The sequence below is a fragment of the Corylus avellana genome, chromosome ca3, assembly GCF_901000735.1.
Source record: "Corylus avellana chromosome ca3, CavTom2PMs-1.0".
Classification (NCBI taxonomy): Eukaryota; Viridiplantae; Streptophyta; class Magnoliopsida; order Fagales; family Betulaceae; genus Corylus; species Corylus avellana.
The window spans coordinates 29,803,275-29,823,705 of NC_081543.1; the positions used below are offsets into that span (position 1 = coordinate 29,803,275).

The 20,431-nt window shown below is 36.3% G+C and overlaps 2 protein-coding genes across 2 annotated transcripts; one reads left to right on the forward strand and one right to left on the reverse strand.

The window, feature by feature from the left end:
• The first annotated feature begins 1,344 nt into the window (after nucleotides 1-1,344).
• Nucleotides 1,345-5,690, forward strand: LOC132175085 (deoxyribodipyrimidine photo-lyase). The gene is made up of 9 exons (XM_059586903.1): nucleotides 1,345-1,752; nucleotides 2,216-2,556; nucleotides 2,648-2,888; nucleotides 3,121-3,278; nucleotides 3,364-3,400; nucleotides 3,611-3,669; nucleotides 4,244-4,325; nucleotides 4,407-4,478; nucleotides 4,748-5,690. Exons 1-9 carry the CDS (start codon nucleotides 1,423-1,425, stop codon nucleotides 4,919-4,921), a joined length of 1,494 nt encoding a protein of 497 aa, XP_059442886.1. The 5' UTR covers nucleotides 1,345-1,422; the 3' UTR covers nucleotides 4,922-5,690.
• Nucleotides 5,691-6,266: 576 nt separating this feature from the next.
• LOC132174672 (SNARE-interacting protein KEULE) lies at nucleotides 6,267-19,287 on the reverse strand. Its single transcript, XM_059586313.1, has 21 exons — nucleotides 19,064-19,287; nucleotides 16,883-16,941; nucleotides 16,451-16,532; nucleotides 14,568-14,646; nucleotides 14,263-14,313; nucleotides 14,079-14,175; nucleotides 13,884-13,916; nucleotides 12,252-12,377; nucleotides 11,987-12,175; nucleotides 11,807-11,890; nucleotides 11,618-11,716; nucleotides 11,432-11,508; nucleotides 10,522-10,618; nucleotides 9,522-9,647; nucleotides 9,345-9,440; nucleotides 9,091-9,210; nucleotides 8,938-9,015; nucleotides 7,397-7,587; nucleotides 7,085-7,175; nucleotides 6,912-7,001; nucleotides 6,267-6,614 (listed from the first exon to the last, which is right to left on the reverse strand). Exons 1-21 carry the CDS (start codon nucleotides 19,134-19,136, stop codon nucleotides 6,558-6,560), a joined length of 1,995 nt encoding a protein of 664 aa, XP_059442296.1. The 5' UTR covers nucleotides 19,137-19,287; the 3' UTR covers nucleotides 6,267-6,557.
• Nucleotides 19,288-20,431: the final 1,144 nt, after the last annotated feature.

The following is a 20,431-nucleotide window of genomic DNA, read 5'->3' on the forward strand; positions in this document are numbered from 1 at the left end:
TCGGGACCTACTGGGACTTAATTAGGACATCGCCTGGACTCGATTAGGATATCGTCAAGACATGGTTGAGACACATTCATAATTTAAAGTTTAATATGATTGAATGAACAAATATATATTAAAAATTTGTAATTTTTCGTATACACCAAACACCGAAAGCAAATTTTCAAAAAATATTTTTTCGTCTAAAGACATTTTACGTTGATACAAACGGTCAACGGGGCCTTAGATACTATTTTAATTGAGCTGCACGGTATTATTTTACTAACAGTATATTTTGGAGGAAACAAATATCGGATGAGACAAAGTGCAAGGGTCATGAACATCATAATGGTCGTTTGGGCACGACAAGGAAAAGGCAAAAAGATCCGGTGCGCATTATATTAGTATTGGATTTTGGTTTTCTTGGTCCGTGATTTGACATTTAAGGGGAAAATGTGTACCACGAGGGTTGAAAGTTCAAAAGAAAACCATGAAAATTTATGTCCTTAATACGGTCAAACATCATTTTTTTTTTCCCTTGGTTAACAAAGTCGGGTGGGACAGGTCTCCCTCTATAATATTCTCGAACTTTGTAATGTTTGATTGCTTAATATGAAAGAAGTGAGTATAAGGGGTCCAACAAACTTTGGTCTTTTTCGGATAAGAAATTCTAGTTATGTTATTGAGACATAAAAACCTTTTCGAGCGGATAAGACTAAGGGTAAAGTTACAGTTTAATAGACTGATTTGAAGTAAGTTTCAACAAATATGAGTTTGAATCATAGTTGAGAGTGCAAGTGGGTGAACTCATTCAAAAGTTTAAAGTCATGCTTTTTTAAGGATAGATGTCAATGAAATAGGCTGGATCGAAGAAAATTCTTCCAACTTAGTTTGAAGGATTTAGCACTCATCCAACTGGTGCCAAGCATGGACAAAGTTAGTGAGGATTACAATGCTTCTTATATGTCTTGGGCCTTTAGGATTTTCAAAACGACTACTAGAGAGTAGGAGAGATTCCCACTTCAAAAAAATTGAATGGGCTTTCAAAGAGAGAACAGCCCAATACCTACATTTTGGTCTTGGTCCAAATTCCAGTCAAATATTGGGTCACAACCATTGACGCGATTCCATGGGCTTTCACAGAAGCCAAGGCCCACTACCTAATTTTTGTCCGAATTCCCGCCAAATCGCGGCCCACCAACCATTGAAGCCACTCAGACCAACAAAAAAAAAAAAAAACTGTTTTAACGACCATATGCCACGTTCCTAAGCTAGAACTCTGCCACGTATATCCTTTGAAAACCACAAGTTTAACTGTTCCTCTTCCCTCCTCTCTCTCTCTCTCTCTCAGAGATACACACACACACACACAGAGTCACATTCTTTCTCTGAATCTACGCACCCACGGCGCACGTTAGCAGACGAGGCGTGTTTTCAGCGATGGCCTCGATATCTTCTCCCTCGAAGACGTCGACGTCCGTACATCCCGGTCGAATCAGGGTTTTGAAGGAGCGATCGCGGCCGTCGGATGGGGAGGTGGGGCCGGTGGTGTACTGGATGTTCAGGGACCAGCGGATCAGAGACAACTGGGCGTTGATCCACGCCGTTGATCAGGGTAACAAGCTCAATGCGCCCGTGGCCGTGGCTTTCAATCTGTTCGATCAGTTCCTGGGCGCGAAAGCTCGGCAGCTCGGGTTTATGCTGAGGGGGTTGAAGCAATTGCAGGGAGATTTCCAAGAGACCCTTCAAATCCCTTTCTTCTTGTTTCAGGCGAGTTGGGTCCTACATTTTTAATATGTAGTGTTTTATGTTCGTGATTTGTTTGGATTCCGAGAGAGTATGATGGAAAAGAAAGGAAAGTGAAACTGATTTGTGATTTTTAAAAAGCTTTATTTTGATATTTTTTGAGTGATGGGATTGGCTGGTGTAACTTTTTTTTTTTTTGAAATTGTTTCATGTCATGAAAAACTTCATAGCAGCCAATTTTGCCACTCCAGTGGATCATATAAAGGAAAAAGACCAAAATGTATATGAGCGTTTTATAAAATCGCAGTTTAACCTTTTAAAATGTACGCTTTCTAAAATGCACTCCCAAAAAGATACAATTTTTTGCAATTTTTTGTAGCTTGGTTTGAAATCGCACTTTTGGTATGTGAAATCGCAGTTACAAGCACTCCAAATATAACAATATGTTGAAAAGCTCTTCCTTTTTTTTTTGTACGATGATATTTAGGGAGAAGCTGAAGAGACTATTCCAGATTTTTTGAGGGAATGTGGGGCTTCACTTTTAGTTACAGACTTCTCGCCTTTACGTGAAGTTGGGAGGTGTAAAGAGGAAATTTGCAAGAGGGTGAGTGATTTGGTGACCATACATGAAGTTGACACTCACAATGTAGTACCTACTTGGGTGGCATCGGAGAAGTTGGAGTATAGCGCTAGAACTATAAGGGGAAAGATTAACAAAAGGCTTCCAGAGTACCTCATTGATTTTCCTACGTTGCGGCCTCCTAGTAGAAAATGGGCAGCCACAAGTCAGTCGATTGATTGGGATGGTGTCATTGCCGATGTTTTGAGGTTGGATGCTCTAATTAGATTGAGTTGAGTTGAGTTGAGTTGTGATCTTCTTTGCTTTTGTAGTGTTGATATAATAATCTTTTAATGCTAGGAAAGGAGCAGAAGTTCCCGAAATTGAGTGGTGTGAACCAGGGGAGAAGGCAGCAATGGAAGTGTTGATGGGGAGTAAAAATGGGTTCTTGACAAAAAGGTTGACAGGTTATTCTAAAGATAGGAATAACCCACTAAAGCCTAGAGGGCTTTCTGGTCTCTCTCCATACTTGCATTTTGGACAAATATCTGCGCAGCGGTGTGCTTTAGAGGCTCGTAGAGTCAGAAACCTTTGTCCTCAGGTTTGTTGTGTCAAACCTCAGCTTCATTGTCTAGCTTTCATGATTTTCGTTGAATAGGAATTAAGAAAAATAAGCATGGTTTTTTAATTTACTTTTTGTTCGAATTTGTTCTTAGGATCCACAATTGGTTCCAGTTTGTTGTCACGTTTGAATTTTCTTATCTATTGCTTTTTGTTCAGTGACTTATGGCTTCAATGATAGCTTGATCCATCTTCTACCTGATATTCTGAAGGCGGTCGATGCATTCTTGGAGGAGTTAATCGTGCGCAGAGAACTTGCCGATAACTTCTGCTTCTACCAGCATCACTATGATTCACTTCAAGGGGCATGGGAATGGGCACGTAAGACCTTGATGGATCATGCTTCTGATAAGCGAGAGCATAATTACACGTGAGTTATTTGCTTTGCTTTAATCAGTTTGTGCTGATTCTATGGGGAAGGTTCTCAAACTTTTAAATGACTTTGGAATTTGCAGCAGGGAGCAATTGGAAAAGGCACAAACAGCTGATCCTGTAAGCTGATTTTTTTAAGCTTATTATGTAATAATATCAATAATAATTTGGAAGTATATAATCTATCATAGTTTATCTTCTGATATACATATTGCTGAGGTCTTTTTTTTTGTTTTACAAATGCTTGTAGTGTTCTTTGGTCTCCGTTATATCTATTTGGTCTTTCTGCTGTCATTGTTCTAACAATCTTTTCGGGGTTGCGATTTGCAGCTCTGGAATGCTTCTCAGTTGGAGATGGTTTACTATGGGAAGATGCATGGTTTTATGCGGCAAGTGACTTCCTGATGGACTTTTTTCCTCCCTTGTTTGTTATGGAGATTGATGTTGCTTGCAACTTAAATGGCCTATGTTGATTGCAACAAAGTCTTCTCTCTGGTGTAAAGCCGGACAGACCTACCATTCCATATTCTTCATAATTCTTGATATGTAGAGACAGCTTGTAATAGTACAAATGGTCTTCATGAATCAATTTGGTTATTTCTTGAGATTAAAAGTATTGTGATGTTTTGGAGCTTTTAATCACATTTTATCTTCTCTGTTTGCTTGCATACTTGCTGTTTTGTCAATATCTTGATTGATTGATTTCTAATCTTCTTGATTTTGATTCCCTGGATACTGGTGCCATTTTTCTGGTAATGTTTTGTCGTAAAAAAATACTGTACTTGATGAATACATGAGTGTAATATGCTTTGCTTTAGAGATTGAAGCATTTTTTTGCTTGAATATGCTGCTTGCAATGTCCATAGTTGTTGATTCTGTTACTCTTTCTGTCATACTTTTTTAAAGAATAACTCTTTTCTTTTTGGATCTGTTACTGATATATGTCTGAAAAACCTTGTGCAGAATGTATTGGGCGAAAAAGATTCTTGAGTGGACAAGAGGACCCGAAGAAGCGCTTGAAATATCGATATACCTAAATGACAAGGTAATTTCACCACAGATCGTGTTTCAATGGAGATTGTTACAATGTCTTACCAAGTTTTCTTTACCTAAACTTTGCATGCAGTATGAAATTGACGGCAGGGATCCAAATGGATATGTCGGCTGCATGTGGTCAATATGTGGTGTTCATGACCAGGTATGGGTTAGCCATTTTCTTTTATATTGAAAGGATTCAAGAATAATATCTATGGCTGGTGGTGTTACCGAATTAAGTTACTTTTGCTTCTTAGGAAAATGAAGACATAACTATTTCCATATAAATCTGAATGAAATGAAAATGTTAGGCATTGGAGGCAGGCCTACCCTTCTGAAATGGATAAGAGACACTGAAATAAAATTGGGTGTTCATTGGGCAATATCTTTCTCATAGCCACACTATTTAGATCCTTCTTGCTGGCATTTCAGGGTTGGAAGGAGCGGGCGATTTTCGGGAAAATACGTTACATGAATTATGCAGGATGCAAAAGAAAATTTGATGTTGATGGATACGTTGCTTATGTTAAAAAGCTAGCGGGTGAAATTAAGAAGAGAAAAGCAGAAAGTGTGCTCAGTCAAAAGGCAAAGAAAGTCTGCTGTTAGTAGCTTGGGTCCTAAATCCAATATCAAGAGTAATTTTTGAAGACTATACCTAATTTAGCATGAAGAGTAATATTTCAAGACTATTGAAAGGGGTCCTGATTGCCTGGCATCCATATTGACTGTTTTACTGGGCAGGCATTTTTTGGGAATTGTTTGTACCATAATTTCACATACTTCCCTCCCTCCTTCCCCCTCTTTCTCCATGCTGACAAACTATTTTGTGTTGTAGGAGAAGCTGGGAGTTGTGAATTCTAACTTCATTTTGTACTATTAGAATCTGCTAGAAATTCTAGCTATTTTGTTGTCTAAATTGCTAGCAATTTGGACAGCAAATGTGAGAAAGTCCTTATGAGACCTATCTACTTGAGTAGGTTTTGGGCAGCCCGCTTCCCTTGTTTGGGAGGTTAGCTCCATAAGATATCTTATATTTGCTGCCTGGATAAACAAAATATGGAGCAGCAAATTGCTAGAGATTCGGATTTGTAATTTAGACTTAGGTTTAAGTTGTCTGATCAAACATGACATAACCATAGGAATACTTTGAACCTGAAATGTTGAGCTATAGCTGGTTGTGGGGGAATATTATCATAAGCTGTCCCTACCTAGGTAGTGAATTTACATGTGGAATTGCAATTTTGCAATGAATTGAAACCATGAAGCTTCTTCTCTTAGGTGGATGTTCCAGAATTGTTGCTATTTTGATTGATTGATGCCACAGGGAAGTACCATTTCAAGGATGAAATGCAATAAGATTGGACATCCATCTCAGGACTTTGCTAGAAATGTTATGATTCGTGCCATTAAAACCTACAAATGTGTGATCAAGGCCTTCCAGAATATGATCCTCTCCATTTAGTATAAAATATGAGAGGTAATAGTCTTTTAACACTAAAGTTAAATGATAATATTTACAATATTACTTTTGCTTTTACACTAAATGGATGCTCTCTATTTCCATAGACCATGGTAATGATTCTAGTGACAATAATTGCACAAAGGATAAAAAAATTAAAAATTAAAAAAAGTCTTGGACTCTCTTACAAATTTATTAGTGGCAAGTTGATGTAATGTATTATCATAACCTATTGCCACTAAAAAACATACATTTTAAGAGTACATTTAAAATAAAAAATAAAAAATCATATTTTCCAGTTGCACACAAAGGGAATAAAAACGAAAATCTCCCCACCAATCCAATATCCATAAATGAAAAAAACCGCAATTTTACCGAACATTTTAAAAGTCATTAAATTTTTAGGTCACTATTTGTTCAAATATCATTTTTAAAAACCGCAAAACCAATCAGACAAGTAGTCTGAGGTAGAGTTGCAGTCAGGATTTATCGTTGAGACTTACAAGATTCAGTTGGTTCTTTACTGCGATTGAATTATTTATACTATACACACCTGCAATGACTCCACCACGCCAATTACAATACATAGCCAAAAAGCAACCTTGGCTAGGCAGGATGCTCATATGAACTATCCAGATACAGTGCCACTACAACCAAAAGGAAAAAAAAGGTTTACATTTCATTGTTAAAAAATGGATTTAATGTGAGTGTGTGTATGATTACAAATTGGATTGGATTCTGCAGCAGCAGAGTACATTCCAGGCCTCCTAAGCCACCCACATTTTAGATCTGGAGATCATCTATTGAGAGTTCATACTCCGCTGACAGCATCTTCAATTTCTGCAATAAAATACCAACTTTAAGGCATGGTTCGTAGGGGAAAAAGATCTTCTCTGTTTCAAGTGAAATGGAGATGGAGACATTTCATAATTATTATTTTATTTTGTTGCATTCAATGGTGTATATATAATGTCACGTTATTTTTAAATGGCGTGACAACATATTCACCGCGTGGCATCATGTACACCATTAGATATAACAAAATAAAACTGACCATGAAATGGAGAGAATCATTATCCGTTGGTAGGGGGAAGCGAGTGGAACTGTTAAATAAAATTTGGAATTAAAATCAATCACCGTAATGAATTGTGGAGGATCATCAATACTTGTTGAGCCCAGAACAACTTCTCTCTTCAATTTAGTTGTAAGCTTATGGCAAACCCTAAGCTGAGGATGAGTACATTTTATGAGTACGAATAAGCCAGAAAGGCAACCACCATAACCATATAAAACGGATAAAAGATTTGTACCTCAGATCTAGTAGCTCCGCCAACGATAAATACAAAAATCCGTTGGCCCATCTTCTTAAAATCACTGGATGCATGTCTTAGAACTGAATCACTATAGATCAGAAGGAAAAATAACATCATAACTATGAAAAACTACAGAATGATATGGAGAAGAGCATAAACATGCAAGGCATCACTTTTGTTAAACAAGCAACAAGCCAAATCAAACCAATGGATATTAAAAAAGCTAAAACACGTGGACTCGGTTAATGCAGGAATTATCAAGCTGAACAGACTACTCAAACCCACATGTAGAAAGAATGACAACAGTACCTCGAATACCCATCATCAGAGTTCCGAGGCCGAGCCCATGTATGTGTCCGTTTTGATCTCATTGAATGAGCAGCTGGAGCTGGATTTACTGCTGCAGTGTTAGATGTCCCATGAAAAGTTTGACTTGGGTCATTCAAACATGGGTAATCATCTTTTGGCAGTTCACCTTTGCCAAGCTTTTCAACAAGTTCCTGAAAGATGTCAAGAATTTGGGTCTAGTAATCCATTCATCCCATATGGCTTTAACGATGGGCACAAAATATGACATTGTCAACCAGATATTAATCACTTACCAACATTGCCAAGATTATCTCCACATAGCAAGCTATGTTTAAGACACATGAATGTCTGCTACTATCATTTTTCACTTGGGTATTTATCATACCAACAGATAGTCAATCTTATGCCCTCATTTGATTACAAAAAATAATTAATAAAGTAAAAGAAGTGAAAAGTAAAACATGCAACCCAGAACACTAAATAGTTTTAAATATATGATTCCATGTACTCTTTCCTGTTCAGGCGACATCTCATTTATCCAAAACAGCATACTTATGGTTCTAAACCATTCTTTGTCACCCCCCACCCAAAAAAGAAAAGTTGATGCACTTGGCTAAGGTTGCTATATTTCTTTTATTGGTGAGTTGCACATGCATGCAATTGACTTCTAAAGTGGGGAGGAAACCTACAAGGAGACAAACGCTTCTTCAATCAAAATTATATAGATTCAAAACTTGATAGCAAACTCTGTATAAATTTCTTCCTTTTTGGCAAGGTTATAATTCAATAGAAAAGAGCAAAAAGGGGTGCTCCCCTAGGAACGTATACAAGAGACATACCAAACACGCACGTGCACACAACTTAATTTCTAAACTCTAGAAAATCTAAGAAATAAAGTAGAGAAGTCATTTCATACTTCAATTGCATCCATCCAATTGGAAAGCAATCGCTAAATAGCTTCAAATCCTTGAGTCAGTTCAAGGATTTCATACTTCACTGCAGGGGAACCCCTAACTTACTGTTATTGGAAGCTCCAACACCATGGTGGCATGGTCATTAAATAGGCCTCTAGCAACTAATTAAAGTCAGTTTCCATAGTCCCTAAAAATCAGAAACATTCGAATCTTCCGATTGCCGTGGGACCAACAACTCACAACCTTGAATTACTTTTAACCTCTTATTTAAAGTTAAGAAGCTTGAACACCATAATATTTAGCTAGCCTTCACAACTAACAAACTTTGGCTTCAATTGGCCCCAAAAAAAGGTTTGAAAAGCAGCAGATAAAGGTTTGAAGCATCTTAAACATGAATGCTAGGAAGCATCCATTACAACTTATAAGATGCAACGATACAGTTATTATTACATAACTATGTTGGAGGTTGTAAGCATTAGAAGAAACAATTGTGGAAGCAAATTGGAAACATTGCCATAAACCAAAACTAGATCACAAAGGTACTCTAAGTATGGAATATCTTCAATAACTTGCACATTGTATATGAATACAATGATCTGAGAGGAAATGAACTTAGTCTTATTGTACCTCAATCATAGGGTAAAAGCGTGATAGCTGCCATGTTTCTTGTTCACCAGTACGTTCTTTCCTAGCTGCACGCTTCTTCTGAAAGTTGAATATTTCTGTTAAGACATAAATCTCCACTAAAGCTACATGCAAAACTAACATAATTAGAATTACCTTATGCATATCAAACTTCAAAGAGAAAGCGCCAGTTGAGCTTTTTTTGGTATCTGATGATCCCCCAAGCAACCTCAAATTATGAACAGCATTCATATCCTCCTCTGGTAACTTCGCTAACTGAAAGAAGTCAAAAATATATAATTAAAATTGGGATTCATTACAAAAATTGTCAAAATTGATAATAAAAGCAGTAACTGATTTTAAAGAGGAAGAATAGATTGCGGTTGATAAACAATGACGAGTAGACCAACCTTCATTATGTTGAGACCTTTCTCACCCTCAAATTTCTCAGGATAAATGGCTGCAAGAATCATCAACAAGCGCAACTTATTTTCACGAGCTGTATCCTGGAAAAAAGTTTTTTTTTTTTATTTCAGAATATGTATTGATAAGAAAGGTACAAACATTTACTCTCTACAATTTCATACCTCTTTTGTGGTCAAGAATTTGATTACATCTTTCATTCCTGCGTCTCCAAAAACCAGGTCTTGCTCCAGCTGCCCAAGTTCTCTAAGCCCTGATTCCCTAATCGTTCTGTTAATTTTTCCTGCAATCTACATAATAAACCAACTCTACATGAGGCCATGACCTTTTTTCACTCATAACTCAACTCCTAGAAAATAATTGGATATACATTTACTTAAAATGTGAACAAGTCTGTCCATCATTTGGGGAGGGGGGGGGGAGTTCCGTTTTTTAGGCTTACCCAGGAAAATAATAATAATAATAATAAAATAATAATAATAATAAAAAAAAAAGTTAGTGAGTAAAGTAGAGCTGTATTGTCATGGGATAAAGGGGCAAATCACCAATAAATTACGGAATGCTTGAATCTAGAAATGAATATCTTGATATGCTTTGAAATGTGAAAAATTGTCTTCAAAAATATTTTGTATTTGTTGCAACTTAGAATGCTTTAATTGAACTCAACTAGTGGAAAATTTTAAAAATAGAATTTCTAAATGGTTCCATAGTCAGCCCATTTAAGCCGTTCCAGTGGTTATGCCTATTCTAGCCATGCCATCAACCCTTTCCATCATTATAAATTAAGCTGATCTGTAACTGATCACAGCTACCACTGGGCTGATGTGTAATTGGTCAAGGAAACAAAGAGGACGCAGACTTCCTCCATATTCATATAAATAAGCAAGCCAAGAATTATGCAGTTATGAGAAGTATACAATTTTTTGCAGGCTGCATCAATAAAATATTTGTTGGTTTCTTAAGTGTATCATAACTAGGAATAGTACAGAAAGGCCATAGAACTTGTACACCAGACACTCTCGCGATTCCTTTTCCCATGACTTCACAGAAGTATAACATGGGAAGACAAACTTCAGTATCATGTTGCATGATCGAGACCACATCTTTCACAAAGGTTAACTCATTAAAAAAAAAAAAAAAAATTCACATAAACAAGACACTAACCTCTACATGGAGGGAGAGCTTGTCAATTTGCTCACTATACTGCGGTAATGCTTGAACCATCTTTTGCAAATCCCGTGTAGACAGCTCACCTCCATCCCTATATAGAAGGTGGGCTTTAAGGTGAAGAACATATCATGACAGTCATTATAACAGACTGCATAAACTCAAAGGTTGAATACAAATTACAAAATGCATAGCTTATACTAGCACATCTTTCTTTGATCCATGGAAACAAGGCAAAGAGTTTAACTGGGAGAGAAATGTAAATCTGTCATACAATGCTCAAGGTCCTAACAGTCAAATGAAAAATGAGGCAGGTAAATACTAAAAACAGTTAATATGCATAGATTAAGTCGTATCTAGATATCAAGCATAACTAATATTCCTAAAAGCTCACAGCTTCCACAGGACAGAAAAGTTGTTCTACCATGAATTACTAACAAAGGATGAAAATTCCAGGTTATCCAATACCCAGACAGAAGAGAACTTCTATCCATATATCTTGACAAACCAGAGCTCGAACTCTGACAAACACATCACAATTATCACAACATCCATCCACAGCTCATGGAGTATTAGGATAGAAATGTTAAATCGGTAGCTAGACCCCAAGGGTTGCCTTGCCCCCCACCCCCAAAGAGAATCAGACTAAATTGAAATGGTCAACCAAAAATTGACCATGTCAAGCACAAAGGTCCACCTTTATGGAGTTTACTTACTGAGACCATTATCTAGGACATTCGTGAAATTTTATGCAACTAAAATCAACAATATCATGTAAATGTTCTATTTAAATAAGAGATATTAGATGTCCTTGGCAACATTTTTTGCTATAACTGTCGAGGAATCAGAAACAAATGCATTATCATTCAAAAATGAGGAATATTTAACGAGTACAATTTGCATCAACCTTGAACCATGTTGAATTTGTGCAGCTCTATTCTTTGCAATGAAGCTGGTCATCTTCTCATGCAACCGCTCACTAGCCTGAAAAAATGGTTGATTTAAAACACATTAATATTGTGTGTATACGTATATAAATAGTTATATATTTACATATCTGTATAAAAAAGAAAGAATAAACATGATAAATTACATCTGCTATATGTGCATGTCGAAGCTCAAGCCAGACAGGATCGTGATCCTCCAAAAGAACCTCTTTTTTCTCAGGTGGACCATTGGTTTTACCAGGAACCTGAACAATACAATCCACTGGTGTACAATATCCAAAAGAGACTGCAGATGATTTTGACGTATTTATAAAATTTGCAATCTAAAAACTTACCTCGTGCACATATTTATTTCCTTCCAAATTCAGTAAATCATGGCACATGGCATCATATGTCCATTCATGTATGACAGGAGTAATCTAAAATTTCAAAACAAGTATATCCATCATAAATAATATAGATTATGCGTAACTAAGAAAATTATGAATCCATAACAAACACATGCACCTAAAAACCTGATCTACAGATCTATCAAGGATGAGCAACTCGCATGTTTCTGTCTGAGGAAAGTTAGGAAGTGATTTATATTTCATAAGACAGTCCCAGACGCCAGCAGCAAGCTTTGTAGGAATTAGATCACGAAATGTTGTCATTGTAGTTGCATCAAGAGACTTGGCAGCACGGTAACGCACATTAGGATATTCCTGATAATATAAACATGCTTCAGAAAATTCTCAATACATTTAAATTCAAAATTTGAAATAACTAATATATATTTACCCTTAACGAAGCAAAAACTGTAGCAATGCGGGTAGCCATCACATTCAAACACATAGCAGCTTGGCGAGAATTCATTTCATCTCCAAAAAGTTCCTCTAAAGCCCTCTCATTATTGGTGATAAAACCCTGTATAAAGAAAATCACAGATAAAATAGATCATGACAATAATCACATATTGCCATCAGAGGAGACATATTGTGTAAGGTTTGACCTTTTTATTAAAATACCACAACAGCCAACTCTTCTTCCAGGTTTAACTTTACAATACTAATTTTAAGGTTGGGCTGATGGTAAAAGAAGGGTTTCAAGTGGTCGGAATAGCAGAGAACTCTGAAAAGCCCATCAAGGCAGTATTTGAAATCATTTAATAATAATCTTTATTTCCCTCAGCACTGACACCCTGAATACAGTCACTAATTACGATGAAAAATACCAGTACTGGCTTGCCCATAGTTCAAGCGTTAATAGGGGCACATTCAAATGCATCTATGTTTCAATTCCTTCTGGACTGAAATCTTTTTCTTTCTGAGCACATGACATTCTCTTTGTGATAAGTGTAATCTCGCCATAGATTTAGGCTGAGAAGAGACAATGGGTTTGATGAGTCACAATTTCAAAAGGTAAGTCCCACGAGCACAATTAGCGGGTTTTATGCTTGTTGGAGTGGTTTACACAATCTGAAAAGGGAAAGGAACACAGAGAACCTTCTAGAATAGAATTAGGAATGTTTGTAATGCACTTCATGACAATATGCGTTTGGGTTAGAATTCAGTGTAATATCCTCCATGATCTTATACTTCTCAAGAAAACAGATAGCTGCAGAGATCTTGGGGGTATCACAGAGGATGTATTTAGGTCTTAGTAGATACCTAGAGTCTCTTTTAATCTCGAGTTCAGGTGGGGAATCAATTTGCTCACCAATTTGAGAATATGATGAGCTGTATTTTTCTAGGATACGCCCCCATGCTTCATCTTTTTTTTTTTTTTTGGGAGAGGGGGGGGTTGTTATTCTATGCAACTTCTTACCTTACTCAAAAAAAAGAAATATGTTGCTTTCCGCTTTTTCTTTTAAATGGTAAGTTACATGGACTTGAACCCCGACCTCACCCTCTTGCTACAAAGGGAGGAAGTACCATTTGAGCCAAAGGTCATTGGTGCTTTCCTCTTTTTATGCCACATTTGGCAAAACCAAAACAAAAGAATGTCAAAGCTAGGATATTTTTTTTAGTTACACACCGAGAGATTTACACTTTAGAGAGCAAATAACTGCACCATGTTAAACTGAAAGGAAACAAAACTATTTACAAATTCCGATCCCAATATCACAATTGCCAAAATCAGTTTCATTGGTACCTGTGGGTTTAAAAATTAAAGTGCAGCAGCCCACAAATACCATTTATAACATTAAGCATGTTAAAATATGCAGTCAAAGTTCCACAAGTACATTGATGGAACATGTCATCAGCAACAATGGCTTGTAAAAATCCCTAAAACTATAATGAAAAGATAAGAGCATATCTAGACTAAATTCATGATTATCTATAAGATAAAAGAGTATTATCTATACTCAATCCACAATATCTATATTACAAATATGGTAGCAACAAGTTGATTTAAGTAAGCATCAGATACCTGGCTGTCTATAGCGAAGTACTCGAAGTTCATCTGCATTTTTCACCCAAATGAGAAGTCTATCACTATCCACTGATAAGTTTTCAAACCAACAATATAGAAAAAGAAAATGAAGCAACTAGCTGACATATAAAAGTGTTCCCGCACAAATATCACGCCAAGGATTTGTATTTTCCAAGACAAAAGAACTAGCACCTCTTTCAATGCAACTATGCGGGGTAAAACAGTCGTATCCTTCTTGATGAGATTAACAAGTTCTCTTGAAATAGGCGAACTGAAGAAAACAAATGCCCTTCACAAATACAAAGGAAAAAGATTCAAAACCCACACAAATCTTTCATGCAGACAGAAGTACGAAAAATAAATGTCCTTCGCATACTTCCTGTATAACGGCGTTCTGCCAGACATATCCGACAAGAGCATTATAACACTGCAAATTAATGAGGGAGAGAGAGTTAGAAATGACTCATCTATGCACCTGTGTCTATGGAACATGACAAAATCTCTTGAGTTCAATTTTGCAACAGAAATTACTGAAATAACATAAAAAAGCCTAACAAAAAGAAACAAATAGAGACCAAGATAGCAAGAATCCCTCAACCAACCAGAAAACATAATGCATTTAATTCTGCTTAACTAGCACTAATAGTATCTACAAATAGATACCAAAAGGAGAATAATTACTTTTCTTTGGATGGCTGGATAAAGTATATAGCATCCATGGAGGGTAATGGTTGTCTTCGCCTGTATATGTCTTCTACCACTGCAGGAAGATTTGAAAATGCAATGGCTTTTAGAACAAATACCCAAATAATCAGATAAAATGAAAGCATAATCCAACATAGCATTCCAATTGTCTCATCACCTAAACCATTATCCCAACTTTTATTTGATTCGACAAATTTTCCTAGCTGCTTTTTTCTATACAAGTAAAAGTTTATTAATAAAAATGATAGGAGCACCGAAAACTCCAAAAAAGTGACTGTTACTCTCAAGAGACTTCCAATGAAAAAGCAATCACACAAATAGAAGGTTCAGTCTGTCTAAAGGAAGCTGAATCCCTTCAAAAGTCTGAGAATTTCCCTCACCATATCGTCCACATCAGACATAGTGGAACCATGTCCACCTTATTTCTGTACCGGCCTGGTTTATATCTCCAGCAAGATCGTAGATGAAAACTTGTAAAAAAAAACGCAGTGTAACAGCCTTCCAACAAACTCTTCAAAACATACAGTATGTATAAGGAAGAGTAACACTACATTATTATTAAAACAAGTTCTACAATCTATATTCTAACTTTTGGACATAAATCATCTCATGGGTACCTTCAACTGGACCTTCAAGTAAAATCTACCATAGCACTCAACAATACAGATGTACTAGTACCTAGGGCTGAGCAAATTACCGATTAACCGACTTTCGACCGATTTCGACCGACACCGACCGTTACCGACTAAATGGCGGACAATAGGCGGCATGATTTTTTTTATTCCAAATTTTTCGGTTCGGTAGGCGGAAGAGGTTTTTTAACCGAACCGACTTTACCGACCGACTTTCGACCGACTTTACCGACAAATTTGCCATTTTTCCACATACCGACTTAACCGACACCGACTTTACCAACTTCCGACCGACACCGACTTTACCGACCACATTTGGTTCGAAATGCGAAATAAAATAAAATTTGACGGAATAAGTCGGTGAAATAACCGACTTTACCGACATTGTCGGTTCGAAAGGCGAAAATAAAAATTTTCTACCGAAACCGACATTACCGACCGACGCTCAGCCCTACTAGTACCTGTATTTCATATATCTTTTCTACATAACATTTGTATAAACCTCTAGAATATCTATGAAAAACATGTTGAAAAATATTTGTTGCCTTGGCCACACCTAACCAACAGAACAAATTGCCTCAGCCCCTCCCCTCATAAACTACACTGTAGATGAAATATTTTAGTAATCTATGACATTATGATCATAAGATTGTTCAACTAACAACTGCTAATACCATCAGCCCCTCCCCTTGGTAAGACAACCAAAATTCAAAGGAATCATTTTCATCTCGGGAAATTCCACAATAAACTCTGCTCATGTCGTACTTCTGTGTCGTATCCTTTTCAAAGTAGTACCAAGATAAAAGAGGGTTGCAATAAGTTGACAGTCAGCTAAAAATTTTGTCACATGTTATGAACATGGATCTCATGCGTAAAACTATTTGTGTAGCCGAGTCCAATAAGTTGGATTAAGGTTTCATTGCATTGGAAATTCCACATAAAAAATTGACATGTTGCATCAGAGGCATCAAAACCATCCATTGGAAATTGAAGATGTGATGCCTATTGATATGAAGTATTATGCAGCACCACCTTCTATGATCAGCTAAAATGTATTTTGACGGATAAGTATGAGAACAATGACGTAGTACATATCACAAGAATAAAGCATTTCCTCCTAGCAGATGACAACATGGCATGGACTGGGCAGAAAGCAAAATGAAAATCATTGAGGGAAAGAACTTTAAAAAAAAAAAAAAAAATAGAAAATATCTCAATGCTTCTTACATGAAACACCTTCGTCTGTGATGTCAGCCATCTTGCACGAGTAGGACATTATCTTAACAGTAAGTTTGTCCATAATAAGTACCTACAGGAAAGAGTTTCAAGGACAGACAATTGACAAATGAATTACTACAAAATAAAATATAAATTAAAAGTATTATGCAGCACCGCATTCTATGATCAGCAAAATAAAAAGTTCATCAGACATTTATAAGAGAGATAATTAACAAGAAAGCAGGGTAGAAAAAGTAGACGCATAAAACTTTTTAAAGTGCACATGGGCTATAAAAAGACATAGTTAATGAATACTCATAATGCTCATATAGCATGCATATGTTCCTTTTTTCAATTGAAAAAGATACCAAATGATTTTTAAATGCATAGCTCACCAAAAAAATCTCAAATGTATAGAAAACTATTACATGCTGCATATACCTTCCAAATTGATTTTGAATCCCCTGTTTTGGCCGACCGAAGCATTTCCTGCAATAATCCTGCACATGAATAGGATTTGAATTGAATAATGGAATCAAGTTGGAAGGTATATCCACACACACACACATTTAATATACATACATACATATATGCATACACACACACACACACTCATATCTATATAAAAGAGAGAGCATCAATCATTTTATGAAAAAATAAATTACTTATCAAAAAAAAAAATTATGAAAAAATAAATTAATTTTTCAATGGGTTGTACAAAAGAAACATAAACTATATTAAGACTTAGGAGCATCACTGAAACAACATACAGACAAGCTCCGACTGAGCATCTTTTCCTCTATAACCCAAACAGGAGAGAAGATTAAGCTTGAAGCAACAAGAGGCAGAGAGGCCTTTGTGAACACATCCACCATCTGATGAATTGTCTGTCCACACATAAAGGACCTTAAGATCACCACGAGCAACTTCCTCCCAAACAAAGGGATAGTAAAATTCGCAATCTTTCCTCACCCCAGTCCCACTACCGAAAGACATGGAGACCTGTTTATCTCCTCGGCTCCTCACCTAAGACTACCTGCATGTCACTTACTTGAAATTGCTTAAGGAAATTCCAAGCTCCAACACTTAAAAAGAGTAACTACACAAACACAAGCCAATGGGCCTAGAGACTACTCAAAACACCAGTTCATCAGCTTAACTCATCTCTATTTCACTTACAAAGCAGCCGAGCTTGACTCAGCTAGAGAAGCAACATCCTATAAGGAAAGAGTCCCATAGGACCTTCAGAATAGCTTCCTAAGGTATTGTAAGCATATCTAAGTGACATCATACTCAATATGTCTGCAGAGGAGAGGCAGTGCAGTCCCTCCAACTTCACATGCCCTTTTTGAGGTAAGCAATCCAGGAATAACTCTTTTCTCCCTGGAATACCATTATTGCATCTTCCTTTTACCGCACTCTAATAGGATGGGAAAACGTCATCATCATCCCCTCAAGATACAAAGTGTACAGCTGCTCAACTCACTCAATGCTGCTACCACTTATTCGTCCTCATTCTGCCATCCTAACCTCATAATAATTGCTAAATACAATATAGCAACCTGCATAATCAAATTCTCATACACCCGAAAGCAGTCGCCAAAAGATGTTCTTCACATTCAAATTCTCATGGAAATGAGCTGCACCCTATGCAAATGACCATAATTGGAAAATGTCATTCACAGCATCGATTAGCGATCATCTTCATAACTGGATCAACAGCTTTTAAATCTTTTACTAACATGACAGCTTGTGATATTTATAATTTACGCTCATGATAAAGCCTCTTTTAGTCATATCTGTTAAAAGAGATGGTCATAGTTCATAGTAATAACTAGGAAAAAAATGCACTATCCCAAGTTGGTGATTGATGGTCCCGATTCATATGAATTTCATTTTCATCCGTGGGTGTCTCAACCTTTAACCCATCCACCATATTAGTGTATCATTACTAGATCCTTGTTTTAAGTTCATCAACATCGGTCCACATTTCAAATAAGACTTGGGTTTTGCTGATTTAACTTCCATCCTAACTAGATGAACCCCTATCTTTAAGGAGTCTTACTCGTCTTTCAAGTTGCCAACTCCCACTACCCAAACTTCACCACGATATCCCAATATCACGAAACCACCAATATCTTAATACATTCACATTTTCCTTTACTCCCCAGACCTACTTTATCTTTTTAACTTCTCAAAAAACAATAAAATTCAAAAAAAAAAAAAAAAAAGGGACCGTCCTTGATTGGTGAAACGAGAATGCGACACGAATTCACTAGCTTGCTCAACCCCATAGCTACTTTGAAATCCTAGTAACAACCATAACTCATATTCTCAAAAAAGAAAAATATATTGTTACTAAATGCATTAGCCATTGAAACAAAGTTATATATAACTTGATCCCTTACATCCCCAACCGCAACCGACCAGGACATATTGTTCTACGAAGCCGAATATATCAACGAACCAAAAATAAGCAACTAAATAAATGTCTCCACCAAGCACGAAAAACGAAAATTAAGCAAAAATAAGCAACTAAATAATAGACAAACTGTCAGAGAAATGATTAACCATTAAATCGTACTAATTTGCAGAAAGGAAAAAAAAAATGATGGCACTCACGGTCACGGCTGATTTGCCTAAAATTCTTGTACTCGCCGCCGTACGACGACGAATCGGAATCGGACTGCGACATCTTCCTCGACGCCTCTGATTGATCGCTCCGGAACAGAAATCAGAGGGAGAGAGAGAGAGAGATCGTCAAATTCAGGGTTTAGAGAGATAGAGAGGGAAGAAAAAGGTGCGTGGGGTAGAGAGAGAGACAGAGAGAGAGCACGGTTTTGTTTATTCAATTAAGCTTATTATTAAAATGAGAAAGTTACGCAATGGCTGCGAGTCTCCTTTCTCCATGACGGGGTTTAAAAACATGTAAATCACCGTTGTAAATTACGTGTTTTGAAAAATATTTAACTTTTTAAAATAAAAACGTGATTTATGAAGCCGCAAATATCTAAAACCGTTGTCATTATAAATAAATAAATAATTATAAATTAGTTTAGATTTAATCTTGATTTTTTCTCCTTAATAATTAGCCACTTGGACAGAGTTTTCTTTGAACTGATGAATGAAAAAACAAAATTCCTCCGTCATAATCTATAAAATTGTAGTAGGTCGTTTCACAAGTGAAAATTATATATTATCCGTTGTCAAATTAATCCTAATGTGATTTAAGAGGGTTGATAAAGGACGTTCTTAGCATGCATGTATCATGTGTTAGATTAATTTTTTTTCAGAATTATAAAATGTGATTTATGTTTTGAATTATTTGTTAATAGTTTTGAGAAAAGTATGTTATATCGAAACACTTTTTGGAATAAAAAATAAAAATACATTTACAAAGGAAACAATAAGTTAGTGGATAATAAATCTTTTAATTTCACAAATGTAATAGAATATATGTAGTTACATATTGAATATGTTGTCACATTATCTAACATTTGAAGTAACATAATGTTAAATACAACAAAACAAAAATTAAAACGTTAAATAGATCAATTTATGTTGTAGGTAAGATGTAATGGGGTTTAAAACGGAAGTTGAGATTGTTTCTGTGTTTTGTTTTTATTTTTCATTTCCGAAGTGAAAAAGACGCGGTGACCAACCGCCAGCCGATGTTGAACCGGCGAGAGGAAGAGGCTTGGTTGACAAAAGTTTCCAGAAACGGACTAGCTAGGAATTTTCTTTGTGACGAAGCTTTCTTTGTAGGAGGAAACATTCAATTTTTGTGACTTTGACATGGCTTTGTAACTTTATATATCCATTTGGCAGAAGTTTCTATTTTTTCTGGTAATGCTATTTCTCATATACTCCTTTTATTTTCTTTTTTTTAATATTAAGAATTGGACTCTCAAGTACCAATCCTCTTTCTCAAGAAAAGTAGCCTTCTCCAATGAAAATGTTTGATTTTATATAAATGAGGATCCTTATAAT

What these genes read in the sequence shown, in the direction of transcription:
- LOC132175085 (XM_059586903.1), top strand. Translation starts at nt 1,423, where the DNA reads ATGGCCTCGATATCTTCTCCCTCGAAGACGTCGACGTCCGTACATCCC. An exon ending in TCAGAAACCTTTGTCCTCAG is followed by an intron (nt 2,889 to 3,120) that starts GTTTGTTGTGTC and finishes GATATTCTGAAG; the next exon opens with GCGGTCGATGCATTCTTGGA. An exon ending in TATGTGGTGTTCATGACCAG is followed by an intron (nt 4,479 to 4,747) that starts GTATGGGTTAGC and finishes CTGGCATTTCAG; the next exon opens with GGTTGGAAGGAGCGGGCGAT.
- LOC132174672 (XM_059586313.1), bottom strand. Translation starts at nt 19,136, where the DNA reads ATGTCGCAGTCCGATTCCGATTCGTCGTCGTACGGCGGCGAGTACAAG. An exon ending in ATCCAGCCATCCAAAGAAAA is followed by an intron (nt 14,314 to 14,567) that starts GTAATTATTCTC and finishes ATTAATTTGCAG; the next exon opens with TGTTATAATGCTCTTGTCGG. An exon ending in TTGATAGATCTGTAGATCAG is followed by an intron (nt 11,891 to 11,986) that starts GTTTTTAGGTGC and finishes TTGAAATTTTAG; the next exon opens with ATTACTCCTGTCATACATGA.